This window comes from Budorcas taxicolor, chromosome 10 (genome assembly GCF_023091745.1).
Source record: "Budorcas taxicolor isolate Tak-1 chromosome 10, Takin1.1, whole genome shotgun sequence".
NCBI lineage: Eukaryota > Metazoa > Chordata > Mammalia > Artiodactyla > Bovidae > Budorcas > Budorcas taxicolor.
Window position 1 is genome coordinate 77,589,531 of NC_068919.1, and position 15,807 is coordinate 77,605,337.

The 15,807-nt window shown below is 42.5% G+C and overlaps 1 protein-coding gene across 1 annotated transcript in view; it reads left to right on the top strand.

Moving 5' to 3' along the window:
• The first annotated feature begins 12,503 nt into the window (after positions 1–12,503).
• Positions 12,504–15,807, top strand: part of PLEKHH1 (pleckstrin homology, MyTH4 and FERM domain containing H1) — a 43,905-nt gene continuing 40,601 nt past the window's right edge. The window contains exon 1 of the mRNA XM_052646991.1: positions 12,504–12,629. Coding sequence (XP_052502951.1) covers positions 12,504–12,629 — 126 coding nt within the window. The remainder of the gene's footprint in view (positions 12,630–15,807) is intronic.

Here is a 15,807-nt window from a genome sequence, read left to right on the forward strand (position 1 = left end):
CATTACTATCCCGGTTTTATAAAGGAGGAAACTAGGACTTGGAAAAACAGTGACTTGCCCAAGGTCATGTAACTGAAAAGTGGAGGAGGCAGGACTCAAACGGAAGCCTCTTAAACTGCTTTTACATCGCTGTTCACCACCCTCCTTCTCCACAGGTTGCTGAGGGGTCCTGTTCAGAGCTGGGTTACTCATTGAAACTAACAAGTGAGCTGAGAAAATGCCTCTGGGACCCCTTCTGCTCTCTCCAGAAGCCATCAGCTATGGGAAGAAGTCACTCTGCTTGCAGAGGAATGCTCCATACTGTTCCCATCTTCTCTCTACGAGGCTGTGTGTGTGTGTGTTGCTCAGTCATGTCTGACTCTTTGGGACCCCATGGACTGTAGCCTGCCAGGCTCCTCTGTCCATGGGATTCTCCTGGCAAGAATACTGAAGTGGGTCGCCAGTTCCTTCTCCAGGGGATCTGTCTGACCCAGGGATCAAACCCAGATCTCCCACATTGCAGGCAGATTCTTTACCGCCTGAGCCACCAGGCAAGTCCCATGTGAGGCTGTGTAACTGCAGAACTCTGTGCTCCCTGTGGGTTGAAGAGTGCGTTCTACATGCTGGCGCTGAGGTGTCAGGATCCCCTTGCTACTGATCCAAGTGACTCCATAGCAGTCTGGCCACTGAGCCACCATCCCGTGTTCTCTGACCAACCCTTCTGTCAAAAACGAATTAAAAACCGACCACCTCTGTGGGGAAATTGGTGCTTATTGCTGGCTGGAGTATCAATTAGAATAGCCTCAGGGGAGGGCAGTTGGAACTCTTTGGCCATTGCAAAATATAAATCACTCAGCGGTACAGTTCCATTTCTGAGACTTTATCCTTGAGATAAACTGGGATGTGTATGAAATAATGTCTATTCATTGAATATTCACTGTAGCACTGTTTTAGTGAAAGGTTTAAAGCAATCCAAGTGGCTGCCAATTAGGGACTCAAATGAAATCCTGTAATAGCCACACAAGAGAATACAATATAGCTCTTAAAAAGCTTGAGGGAGGAATGGGGCAGATATATATTATTATATATGTACATGGTTTCTCCGGTGGCGCAGTGTAAAGGATCCGCCTGCAATGCAGGAGACTCAGGAGACATGGGTTTGATCCCTGAGTCAGGAAGATCCCCTGGAGGAGGAAATGGCAGCCCACTCCAGTACTTGCTGGGAAAATCCCATAGACAGAGGAACCTGGTGGGCTGCATTCCATAGGGTTGCAAAGAGTCAGACTGAGTGAGCATGCATGCATACACACACACATATAAGAAGCTCTCTGAGTTATATTAAGTGCAGTGTGTATAGTGTGCCACCATTTGCTCATGTGTATGTGTGTGCAACATACATATGGACACTTGTATATGCAGAGGACATCTCAGAAAGACTCAAATCTTCCTAACAGTGGTTGCCTCTGGGGAAAACTATGCCTGGAGTTCAGGGGTGGGAAGAAGCCTTACTTTGTACCATATACTCTTTTGCTTAGTATTCAAAAACAAAGAGGTAAATAATTTTTTTATTTGGCCACACTGCACAGCATGTGGGATCTTAGTTCTCTGACCAGAGATCGAACCCATGCCCCCTGCGTTGGAAACCCAGTCTTAACCACTGGACCATCAGGGAAGTCCTGAGATAAAAGAATTTTTTAAAATCTCCTGATTTGCTCTCTGATAATGGTGGTGAACACATCTCCAAGTATGCCCAGGGCACTGTTGGTTTGCCTTTTGTTTGTTGATAGTAGCTGTTATTTATCGAGTACTTCCTGTGTGCCAGGCTTTTGTATTATAATACACCCTTTGATTCTCAAAAAAATCCCGTCGTAGTGTGGCCTATGGAATTGCCATTTTTGAAAGTCAAAAAATGGTTAAGTGTTGACAGTTTCACATGGTTCGACCTAATATTATTGTGCTCCTTTCAAATATTATTGCCTTCAACTTCAAATAGGTTCAGAGAAGTCAAGCAGATGGTTGAAGGTCACAGTTCGTTCTTGAGTCAGTATTCAAACCCGGGTCTGTTTGGTGCCAAACCTCAGGATCTTAAGTACTACATTCTGCCATTTCTTTTTGTTGGTTTTTGTCTGACGGATGCTATATTCCTGGATTTCTTAGCCCCTTTTGGGATGTATGTCCCTGAAGTCTGTAACATGCTCACCTTTTCCTGACTCTCCCACCGTTGTGAAATGGGATGCTCACTCAGCATGCAAAAGAGGTAAAATGCATGTTGTTGGCTTGATCAGATAACAGTGGGAGATCAGATGGAGGGAGCTGTGCCCCTGTGTGCACTCACCCTCCCTCCGGCTTCATCCCCAGGAAAGGGGCTCTTCCTTGCCCAGAGCCAGGCAGGTAGTCAGCCTCATCTGCACAGCCCTTTCAGAAGCCTACTGCTGGTAAGTGGGAATCACAAAAGGTGCTCACACTCAGGGAGTGAGCCACAGTGAGGTGACACAGGAGAGCCTAATGGAGACTGCACCCAGAACGTAGTCCCTGTTACCTTCTGATGCCTCCTGCAGCGACTTTAGGCACTTGCTCTGATTGGCCGTCTTTGCAGGAAGGTTCCAGGATATTCAGACTGTAGACCTGAAACGTCACAAACCACAGGGTCTTTGTTCCTCTTTGTGTCTCCAACCTCACACATAGGAATCACCTAACAAAAGTTGGTTAAGTTAAATTTACTGTCAGTATTTTGTTCACTTCTGGTCCATATCCCTAAAGTTTCCAGAGCTATCCCCGGTCAAGTTTGTGTTTTCTCTGATACAGACTGAAGTCACCTAACAACTTCCTCTTGCCTCTTTTCACCACCCTTCTACCCACGGCCCCTGCCTCTTGAGGCATGTCTCTGCTGACCTCTGTGGCCGTGTCAGTCCAGGGCGCTGGGAGCCTTAGGGAGTTCTAAAGCAGATGCCAAGGCAATGGCAACCATTTGACTCTTGCCTGCCAAGCCATTCAGCACACTGGGCACGAGTGGGAATCGAGAACTAGCTTCCACAAGAGCGACTATGAGTTGGTGATCATTATAGCTGGCCAGAGGGCACATGGGGATTTATTGTACTGTTCTCCCTGCTTGTGTGTGTTAGAAGCTTTCCAGGATAAAACATGAAACAAACAATTGAGCTGGGGTTTGTCCCTAGCTTACATCCCTTCTGTCATTTCCCCATCTAACGCAGCACATAAATGCTGTATCTTCATTAGGCTAGCCTGGTAGCATAAGACTCCACTGCCACTATGGAAGCGTCTTCATGGAAAGAGGACAGTTCTAGATGTTGGGAGATCAGGATTCTTAGTCCAACTCTGATACTACTTGTCTCTGTGTCCCTGAGCAAGTCATCGATGGGAGGAGTTTGCTCACCTGTTCAGTGTGAATTATATCACTTGTCCTCCATCTCAGGGATATTGAGAGGGTAATGAGAGAAATAACACCTGACAAAGCAATGCTTTGAAGAGTTAAGGACCATTCTGCAAGTTCATTCCTGCTTATCCTTGCACATCTTTATGGGCAGTTCAAGTGCAAGGTGACTTAGCAGTTGAGGTTCAACTTACTGGCATCTCCCCCTAACATCCTGTATGCTAAAGCTACAGCTCCAGCCACCTGCCTCTGTCGAAAGAGCCTCTGGGTCTTGGTTTCACAGCAGGCACCTTGCTCCAGATCCATTTAGAAACCTCTTAGTTCCACTCACACGCTGAGACAAGCCTAACAAGAGTGCCAGCTCCTTCACCAGCATCCCCAAGGCAGGGAGAAAATTAAGCTGAGCACTTCTAAAAACCATGATGTCATGAAGATGCTGGACTGGGGAAAAAACTCCTTCCAGACTAGGTATAATCTCAGGTATCACCATGGTATTTTATTTCCAAAGTCCCTCGAGATTTTGATGATTTGGGTTTCTGCTCTCCAAAAGAATCTAAGCTGCAGCTTTGGCAATCAGTAAGAGGGAATTCACACTCACCAAACTTTTTTTAAACAACACAAAAGAATTGAGTTTCTGCTGCCCTTTGATTTTACTTGGGTGCTTTTACTGCTAATTCTTAGCCCTGGGCTAGGTTGCAAGACTCCAAGGTCCTAGCTTCGGGTCTGCCACTTTTTGTACTTAGGCAGGGAAAGTGAAATCCCCTTTAAAGGACAAAGAAAACTAAACATGAAGCCTCCAGGCCTTCTATTCAGGCCCCACAAGGTTCTGTTGTGTCTGTTCAGCTGTGATCTTAGCTCAGAGAAGGTCATGTTTTGTTTTTGTCTTTTGTCTTCCTGCCCGTTCCAGTTGGTCCCAGTCTTTTGAGGTGGAGATCGTTGGGAGGTCACAATGTCGAATTGTTTGGGATGACAGTTCTGGGAGCTCAGGACTGAGGTCATGTGTCCAGCGTTCTGAGCCGCCCAGAACCGAAAGGCTCCATCACCTGACCTGTCAGTGGTTTCATTGTTGGGCCTTTCTCTACAGGTCTACTGACCCTGTTTTTTAAACAAAAAGGGCACATGACAAATAGCCTCCATGCTTATGGAGGATGAAGGGTCAGAATATTTGAGACCAGGGTGCCCTGGGAAGTCTAGGGTTTGGGTTCACCTTTGCACTGAGGATCTTGAGAGAGCCTATAAAATGTTTCATTCTTAACAGTCTGCTCCACTCTTTTTTAAAAAACAGTGAACGTTTTTATTAATTTTTAAAAATACTTACTTATTTTTATTTATTTGGCTGTGCCAGGGCTTAGTTTCAGCATGCAGGATCTTTGGTTGTGGCATGTGGGATCTAGTTCCCTGACCAGGGCTGGAATCTGAGCCCCCTGCATTGGGAACCTGGAGTCTTAACCACTGACCACCAGGGAAGTCTTCTCCATTCCACTCTTTGTGAAATCAATTCTTGCAGTTTTTGGATGGGTAAGGAGCTCAGTGGCTAAGAGTAGGCACTTTAGAATGAGAATCTCAGCCCTACTGCTTACCAGCCACAGACTCTGCTCCTCAGAGTCCTCACCTGAGAGTGTGGACTAATTCCCACTCCTTGTCTCATGGGTTCTCATGACAACCAAAGAGGCCACTGTGCCTGGTATACAATAAGGACTCAGTAGGTAATAGCTGTTTGTGGTATAATGGGAGAAAGATATTGTAAAGGTCACATGTCAGGTGGGAGGCAATATTGGTGGTGAACCTACCAAAGAGAGGCTCACTGGTGCCCCAGGATAATATTTAGTGACATACAGGAGGTGGCTGGGTTTTCTGAGACCAAGTGTCTCCTGAAGAAGGGAAAAGAGATTTTTAAAAAACAACAAATTTTTTCATCTCTCTTTTTTTATTGAAATATAGTTGATTTACAATGTTGTGCTAATTTCTGCTGTACAGCAAAGTGACTCAGTTATACACATATATACATTCTTTCTTTTTAAAATTTATTTATTCTAATTGGAGGCTAATTACTTTACAATATTGTAGTGATTTCTGCCATACATGGACATGAATCACATGGGTGTACATTTGTTCCCCATCCTGAACCCCCCTCCTACACCCCTCCCCATCCCATCCCTCAGGGTCATCCCAGTGCACCAGCCCTGAGCACCCTGTCTCATGCATCAAACCTGGACTGGCAATCTATTTCACATGTGACAATATACATGATTTGATGCTATTCTCTCAAATCATCCCACCCTCGCCTTCTCCCACAGAGTCCAAAAGTCAGTTCTTTACATCTGTGTCTCTTTTGCTGTCTTGCATATAGGGTTGTCATTACCACCTTTCTAAATTCTGTATATATGTGTTAATATACTATATTGGTGTTTCTCTTTCTGACTTACTTCACCCTGTATAATAGGCTCCAGTTTCATCCACCTCATTAGAACTGATTCAAATGAATTCTTTTTGATATCTGAATAATATGCCATTGTATTTTTATACCACAGCTTTCATATCCATTCGTCTGCTGATAGACATCTAGGTTGCTTCTATGTCCTGGCTATTGTAAACAGTTCTGCAGTGAACATTGGGGTACACGTGTCTCTTTCAATTCTGGTTTCCTCGGTGTGTATGCCCAGCAGTGGGATTGCTGGGTCATATGGGACTTCTATTTCCAGTTTTTTAAGGAATCTCCACACTGTTCTCCATAGTGGCTGTACTAGTTTGCATTCCCACCAACAGTGTAATAGGGTCCTTTTCCTCTCCAGCATTTATTGTTTGTAGACTTTTTGATAGCAGCCATTCTGACCGGTGTGAGATGGTACCTCATTGTGGTTTTGATTTGTATTTCTCTGGTAATGAGTGATGTTGAGCATCTTTTCATGTGTTCGTTAGCCATTTGCATGTCTTTGGAGAAATGTCTGTTTAGTTTTTTGGTCCATTTTTTGATTGGGTCATTTATTTTTCTGGAATTGAGCCGCAGGAGCTGCTTGTATATTTTTGAGATTAATTCTTTGTCAGTTGCTTTGTTTGCTATTATTTTCTCCCATTCAGAAGGCTGTCTTTTCACCTTGCTTATAGTTTCCTTTGTTGTGCAGAAGCTTTTAATTTTAATTAGATCCCATTTGTTTATTTTTGCTTTTATTTCCAGAATTCTGGGAGGTGGATCATAGAGGATCCTGCTGTGATTTATGTCAGAGAGTGTTTTGCCTATGTTCTCCTCTAGGAGTTTTATAGTTTCTGGTCTTACATTTAGATCTTTAATCCATTTTGAGTTTATTTTTGTGTATGGTGTTAGAAAGTGTTCTAGTTTCTTTCTTTTACAAGTAGTTGACCAGTTTTCCCAGCACCACTTGTTAAAGAGATTGTCTTTTCTCCACTGTATATTCTTGCCTCCTTTGTCAGAAGATAAGGTGTCCATAGGTGCATGGATTTATCTCTGGGCTTTCTATTTTGTTCCATTGATCTATGTTTCTGTCTTTGTGCCAGTACCATACTGTCTTGATGACTGTAGCTTTGTAGTATTGTCTGAAGTCAGGCAGGTTGATTCCTCCAGTTCCATTCTTCTTTCCCAAGATTGCTTTGGCTATTCAAGGTTTTTTGTATTTCCATACAAATTGTGAAATTATTTGTTCTAGTTCTCTGAAAAATACCATTGGTAGCTTGATAGGGATTGCATTGAATCTATAGATTGCTTTGGGTAGTATACTCATTTTCACTATATCGATTCTTCAGATCCATGAACATGGTATATTTCTCCATCTATTTGTGTCATCTTTGATTTCTTTCATCAGTGTTTTATAGTTTTGTATATATAGGTCTTTTGTTTCCTTAGGTAGATTTATTCCTAAGTATTTTATTCTTTTCATTGCAATGGTGAATGGAATTGTTTCCTTAATTTCTCTTTCTGTTTGCTCATTGTTAGTGTATAGGAATGCAAGGGATTTCTGTGTGTTAATTTTATATCCTGCAACTTTACTATATTCATTGATTAGCTCTAGCAATTTTCCAGTGGAGGCTTTAGGGTTTTCTATGTAGAGGATCTTGTCACCTGCAACAGTGAGAGTTTTACTTCTTCTTTTCCAATCTGGATTCCTTTTATTTCTTTTTCTTCTCTGATTGCTGTGGCTAAAATTCCCAAAACTATGTTGAATAGTAGTGGTGAGAGTGGGCACCCTTGTCTTGTTCCTGACTTTAGGGGAAATGCTTTCAGTTTTTCACCATTGAGGATAATGTTTGCTGTGGGTTTATCATATATGGCTTTTATTACATTGAAGTATGTTCCTTCTATGCCTGCTTTCTGGAGGGTTTTATCATAAATGGATGTTGAATTTTGTCAAAGTCTTTCTCTGCATCTGTTGAAATAACGATATGGTTTTTATCTTTCAATTTGTTAATGTGTATACATTCTTTTTTAATGTTCTTTTCCATTATGTTTTAATCCTAGGAGATTGGATATAGTTCTCTGTGCTATAGGACCTTGTTGTTTATCTATTCTAAATGTAATAGTTCTCATCTGCTTATCCCAAACTCCAAGTCCATCTCTCCCCCGTCCCATTGACAACCACAAGTCTGTTCTCTAAAGACAAATTTTTATTATGGGAAATTCCAGGCATATATTCAAGTAGAGAGACCAGTAAACCCATCACCCAGTTTCAGAAATTATCAGTGTTTTGACAAGTCTTAATGCATATATCATCTCTCTCACCTCCTATATACCAGCTTCTCACCTCCTATGGTGAAGTGTTTTAAAGCAAACCCCAAGCATTACATCGTTTCACCTGTAAGCCATATTTACCTCTAAAAGATGATATTAAAATATATTATCAACCTAAGACTCATGCTTCTACTGCAGAGGGCACAAGTTCAATCCCTGGTCAGGGAACAAAGATCCCACATGCTACATAGCACAGTCCCTGCCCCCAGTTTTTTAATGAAAAATAATTTTTAAAAATGTATCAACCTAGAAAATTAACAATCATTCTTTAAAATCACCTGATAGTAGGGAGACCATATGTCATGGTTTGGGACAGACCAAATTTATGCTTATTGTCAAGCATAATTATTAAAAGCACCCTGCTGCTGCTGCTGCTGCTAAGTCGCTTCAGTCGTGTCGGACTCTGTGCAACCCCATAGGTGGCAGCCCACCAGGCTCCCCCTTCCCTGGGATTCTCCAGGCAAGAACATTGGAGTGGGTTGCCATTTCTTTCTCCAATGCATGAAAGGGAAAAGTGAAAGTGAAGTCGCTCAGTCGTGTCCAACTCTTAGCGACCCCATGGACTTCAGCCTACCAGGCTCTTCCGTCCATGGGATTTTCCAGGCAAGAGTACTGGAGTGGAAAGCACCCTAGAAAGGGGATTTAAAAAGTCCTGGTGATGCCACATTAACAAATTGAAAAATAAAAACCATATGATTATCTCAATAGATGCAGAGAAGGCCTTTGACAAAATTCAACATCCATTTATGATAAAAACTCTCCAGAAAGCAGGAATAGAAGGAACATACCTCAACATAATAAAAGCTATATATGACAAACCCACAGCAAACATTATCCTCAATGGTGAAAAATTGAAAGCATTTCCCCTAAAGTCAGGAACAAGACAAGGGTGTCCACTTTCACCGCTACTATTCAACATAGTTCTGGAAGTTTTGGCCACAGCAATCAGAGCAGAAAAAGAAATAAAAGGAATCCAAATTGGAAAAGAAGAAGTAAAACTCTCACTGTTTGCAGATGACATGATCCTCTACATGGAAAACCCTAAAGACGCCACCAGAAAATTACTAGAGAGCTCATCAGTGAATATAGTAAAGTTGCAGGATATAAAATCAACACACAGAAATCCCTTGCATTCCTATACACCAATAATGAGAAAGTAGAGAAAGAAATTAAGGAAACAATTCCATTCACCATTGCAACGAAAAGAATAAAATACTTAGGAATATATCTACCCAAAGAAACTAAAGACCTATATATAGAAAACTATAAAACACTGATGAAAGAAATCAAAGAGGACACTAATAGATGGAGAAATATACCATGTTCATGGATCGGAAGAATCAATATAGTGAAAATGAGTATACTACCCAAAGCAATTTACAAATTCAACGCAATCCCTATCAAGCTACCAGCCATATTTTTCACAGAACTAGAACAAATAATTTCAAGATTTGTATGGAAATACAAAAAACCTCGAATTGCCAAAGCAATCTTGAGAAAGAAGAATGGAACTGGAGGAATCAACTTGCCTGACTTCAGGCTCTACTACAAAGCCACAGTCATCAAAACAGTATGGTACTGGCACAAAGACAGACATATAGATCAATGGAACAAAATAGAAAGCCCAGAGATAAATCCACACACATATGGACACCTTATCTTTGACAAAGGAGGCAAGAATATACAATGGAGTAAAGACAATCTCTTTAACAAGTGGTGCTGGGAAAACTGGTCAACCACTTGTAAAAGAATGAAACTAGATCACTTTCTAACACCGCACACAAAAATAAACTCAAAATGGATTAAAGATCTAAATGTAAGACCAGAAACTATAAAACTCCTAGAGGAGAACATAGGCAAAACACTCTCCGACATAAATCACAGCAGGATCCTCTATGATCCACCTCCCAGAATTCTGGAAATAAAAGCAAAAATAAACAAATGGGATCTAATTAAAATTAAAAGCTTCTGCACAACAAAGGAAACTATAAGCAAGGTGAAAAGACAGCCTTCTGAATGGGAGAAAATAATAGCAAATGAAGCAACTGACAAACAACTAATCTCAAAAATATACAAGCAACTTATGCAGCACAATTCCAGAAAAATAAATGACCCAATCAAAAAATGGGCCAAAGAACTAAATAGACATTTCTCCAAAGAAGACATACGGATGGCTAACAAACACATGAAAAGATGCTCGACATCACTCATTATCAGAGAAATGCAAATCAAAACCACAATGAGGTACCACTTCACACCAGTCAGAATGTCTGCGATCCAAAAATCTGCAAGCAATAAATGCTGGAGAGGGTGTGGAGAAAAGGGAACCCTCCTACACTGTTGGTGGGAATGCAAACTAGTACAGCCACTATGGAGAACAGTGTGGAGATTCCTCAAAAAATTGCAAATAGAACTCCCTTATGACCCAGCAATCCCACTGCTGGGCATACACACCAAGGAAACCAGAATTGAAAGAGACACATGTACCCCAATGTTCATCGCAGCACTGTTTATAATAGCCAGGACATGGAAACAACCTAGATGTCCATCAGCAGATGAATGGATAAGAAAGCTGTGGTACATATACACAATGGAGTATTACTCAGCCGTTAAAAAGAATTCATTTGAATCAGTTCTGATGAGATGGATGAAACTGGAGCCGATTATACAGAGTGAAGTAAGCCAGAAAGAAAAACACCAATACAGTATACTAACACATATATATGGAATTTAGAAAGATGGCAATGACGACCCTGTATGCAAGACAGGAAAAAAGACACAGCTGTGTATAACGGACTTTTGGACTCAGAGGGAGAGGGAGAGGGTGGGATGATTTGGGAGAATGGCATTCTATCATGTATACTATCATGTAAGAATTGAATCGCCAGTCTATGTCTGACGCAGGATACAGCATGCTTGGGGCAGGTGCGTGGGGATGACCCACAGAGATGTTATGGGGAGGGAGGTGGGAGGGGGGTTCATGTTTGGGAACACATGTAAGAATTAAAGATTTTAAAATTTAAAAAAAAAATAAATAAATAACTTCTGGAAGGCTTTTTTAAAAAATGAAAATAAAAAAAAAATAAAAAGTCCTGGTGATGGATATGTCTTCCAGCCCTTCTCTGCTCTGTGCCCCCTCTGCACCTATATCTTCCTTCTCATGCACATATACACATTCTTCTTCATTTTCTCATCCCTGACCCAGGTTTGTTTCTCTAAAATACGTCCAGGAGACATCTGGGTAAATTCCCCTGGCTGAGGATATCATAGGTGTCTACTTGGCTTGTTCTGAATCTGTCTGGAGTGTTTTCTAAAGATCTGTGGTTTCCTCCAGTGTGTGTGCGTGCTTAGTCACTCAGTTGTGTCCAACTCTTTGCGACCCTATGGATCGTATCGGCTAGGCTCCTCTGTCCATGGGATTTTCCATGGCAAGAATACTGGAATGGGTTGCCATTTCTTCCTTCAGGGGATCTTCCCAACCCAGGTATCGAACCCGTGTCTCCTGTGTCTCCTGCATTGGCAGGCAGGTTCTTTACAGCTGAGCTACCTGGGAAGCCCACGATTTCCTCCAGAGGCTATGGCAAAATATCTACCAATTTTCTGGTTTGCATTTTATAACTTAAAGGAAAGTGAGAATCTGTTCCCAAACAGGATGATTTGATGACAACATATGAAATCTCAACTGAATAGAAACTTGTCAAGGAAATTTGAAGCATTACATTTTGGTTCCATTTTTTTTTTCCCATTTGAAATCTTTATAGTTGTAAAAAAATATCAGTACCCAGCTGGGAATCACAGTTCTGTCTCCAGTTAGCCTTGTGATCATGGATGAATCTGCTACCCAGTTTAAGCTTTCCCTCAACACCCTCCCCCTAGCACCGACCACTCCATTTCTCTGCTTCCTTTTATTTGCATATTGATTAGTAATTGTGACTGCATTGTAATTTTGCAGTTAGACTTTTCCACAGAGTTGTTTGAAAAGACACGGGGACCTCTTTCATTTCCCTTTGCATCTCCAATGTCTAGAACAGTGTCTGGCACTGAATGTTTGTAATGAACACATTTTTGTTAAATGGATAATTGAATGAAAAACCAGTGAGCCCTGCTTTTCACTTCTGTAACAGTGAGACGAGGTTCTCCTTGTGGTTTCTCAGCTTGTGTGATTTTCTGAGGCTGCACAGCTGCCTTATGATGAAATAGGACCAGCTGAGCTCAGAACTTGCCCGTGGGACAGAGGGAGAGCCAGGCTCACTTACCTTCCCCGCCCTGTTTCCTCTGCTTTCCGTCGTCTCCTCCTTTCCCCACCGAACTCCTCCTCACACACTTACCTTTTCCCCCTCTCTATATGCTGGTCCTCAGGGCTCCCTGGAATCTCCACAAGTTGCTCCCATCATGGCAGAACTCACGGTGGAGACGCGGACCAGTGTGGACTGGCAGAAGCGCTGCCTGGCCCTAGAAACCCAGCTTTTCCGGTTCCGATTGCAGGCCAGCAAGATCAGAGAGCTGCTGGCCAACAAGGTGAGTCCTGGGGAGCAGGTAGTCTCCAAGGTCCCTGAAGAAATCACTGTCACAGAGGAGAGTGGGGGAAGGCCAACTTTCTTTTCATTTTTTGTTTTTTAGAGTTTTGATTGATTGGTTGATTGATTATAATATATTTGACATATAACATTGTGTAATTCAAGATGTACAACATGTTAATTTGATCCATTTATATATTATAATATGATCACCATTGCAGCAATAATTAGCTTGTCTATCATATTACATAATTATCATTTCCTTTTAGTGGTTGGAATAATTACATTCTAGTCTCAGCAAGTTTGATGACTATTGCACAATGAAAAGTGAAAGTGTTAGTCACTCAGTCATGTCCAACTCTTTGAGACCCCATGGACTGTAGCCCGCCAGGCTCCTCTGTCCATGGAATTTTCCAGGCAAGAATACTGGAGTGAGTGGCCATTCCCTTCTCCAGGGGATCTTCCCAACCCAGGGACCGAACCCAGGTCTCCTGCATTGCAGGTGGATTCTTTACCATTTGAGCCCCCGGGGAAGCCCTAGGGTACAATATTGTTGTCTATATTCATTATACTGTGCATTTGATCTCTAGGGCTTATTTAGTATCTGTTGCAGTAAGGTGAACTTTAAAAAAAAATTTATTTCTAATTGGAGAATAATTGCTTTACAATATTGTGTTGGTTTCTGCCATACATCAACATGAATCAACCATAGGTATACATATGTCCCTCCCTCTTGAAAGGGCTTCCCCAATAGCTCAGTTGGTGAAGAATTCACCTGCAATGCAGGAGACCCTGGTTAAATTACAGTCGGGAAGATCCACTGGAGAAGGGATAGGCTACTCACTGCAGTATTCTTGGGCTTCCCTTTTGGCTCAGCTGATAAAGAATCCGCCTGCAATGCAGGAGACCTGAGTTCGATCCCTGGGTTGGGAAGATCCCCTGGAGAAGGGAAAGGCCACCCACTCCAGTATCCTGGCCTGGAGAATTCCATGGACTACAGTCCATGGAGTCCCAAAGAGTGAACACGACTGAGTGACTTTCACTTTCCCTCTTGAACCTCCCTCCCACTTCCCACCCCATCCCACAAAGGCAGCTCTCCAAAATACGAAGGCAGCTCATGCAGCTCAATACCAGAAAAACAACCCAATCAAGAAGTGGGCAGAAGACCTAAACAGACATTTCTCCAAAGAAGCCATACAGACAGCTAATAAACACATGAAAAGATGCTCAAATTGCTCTTTATTAGAGAAATGCAAATCAAAACTAGTAATACAAGGAAGGTGAGCTTTTAATAAGGTGCTCCCCACACTCATAAAATAAAACCCAGGTAGGTTTGTTTGTTTTTTTTTTTCAAAGATCAAAATCTAAGCAGTTTACTAATCTGTCATCTGGCATTCTTTCCCACTCTGCTTCTCCCTGTAACACACCAAAGAAATGCTACAAATCTTCTTGGTCTTGCATCACTTCTTGAGTCATGGGTGTTTGCAGTGGAGGTTCTCTTATTCCCCTAACACTTCTTTCTCAGTGTGAGAAAGAGATATTTTAGGAGAGTTGTTCCACATGTAGATGTATTTTTGATGTATATGTGGGGAGGAAGGTGGTCACCACATCTTACTCCTCTGCCATCTTGAAGGTCCCCCCGATATTTTAGGAGAGGAGAATGGATATTCCCACCCTGCTGCTCACCCTCTGTTAAGAGTGTGAACTATGGAAGGCAGCCTGCTTGCTGGTGACAAGGACCCAGGCTTTGGAGCCAGACTACTTGGCTCTGCCTCTTTCTAGCTTTGTGACTGAGGGCAGGTCCCTTTACCTCTCAGGCAAGGACACAAATGTCTACTTACGCAGGAAAAAGGAAAGTCCTTAGTGAAAATGAATATGTTGATCCACATTGACTAAATACTTGAGAGAATAGCCCACAGTGAGTGAGAGTCCATGTATGCAACAAACTGGACTCAATCCCCCCGCCAAGAATTTCTAATACATGTTGTTCCAACTGTTCTAAGAACTGTTAGCAAGACACTATAAAGTCCATGAATTCAAAACTACTTAAGGGAATTCTCTGGCAGCCAGTGGTTAGGACTCTACTTTCACTTCTGAGGACCCGGACAGTCCCTACTTGGGGAACTAAGATCCCACAAGCAACTCAGTGTGCCCCTCCCCCACCAGAAACAAACACACACACAATACTATTGAAGACATGATCAACTAACTGAAAACATAAGACAAGGGCAGGACATCACCCAAGAAGAGCAGGAAAAGAACCGAATAGGACTGCTAGACATGAAAAATATTTGCGCCGAAATGAAGCACTCAGTGGCTAGATTAACATCAGATAAGGTGCCACGTGAGACAGACCTCAGGAATGGAAAGATGGGCCTGAGGACATAACCCAGACTTGAGGGCAACGCAGAGAGATGAAGACACAGGCTATGACGTGGATGCCAGAATGACAAGATCCTTTTTGAAGATTCCAGAAGTGGAAAAGAGAGGCATGACTTCAAGAGATAATGCCTTTAAAGTTTCCAAAGCTGATGAAAGACCTGAAGCCTCAGATTTAGGAAACAGGATGAGCCAGGCAGTATATGTGTTTAAAAAATCCATTCCTTTTCATGTGACATTCCAGACAGAAGCAGCCTGGCTCCGGGGGAGATCTGTGCATGTTTGAAGGTGGTTCGCCCTCATGCCCACATTCCAGTCCCTTCCCTTTGAGAGCGTGACCCAAAGGCTGCCTTCATTCCTTCCACTCACATCCCATTGGCCACTTATTCATGTGGTTATATCCTGCCACCGAGAAGATTGGAAAAGTGTAGTCTTTATTCTAGATAACCATGTGTTCTGTTAAAAGTCAGAGCTTCTACCTATATGACAAATAGGGGGAGAAGAGAATGTGGGGAACAAATAGAAGTCTTTAAGTCTCAGTCACTTCAGTGGCTCAGTCATGTCTGACTCTGTGACCCCGTGGACTGCACTACACCAGGCTTCCTTGTCCATCACCAACTCCCGGAGCTTGCTCAAACTCATGTCCGTCGACTCAGTGATGCCATCCAACCATCTCATCCTCTGTCATCCCCTTCTCCTCCTGCCCTCAATCTTTCCCAGCATCAGGGTGTTTTCCAATGAGTCAGTTCTTTGCATCAGGTGGCCAAAGTATTGGAGTTTCAGCTTCAGCATCAGTCCTT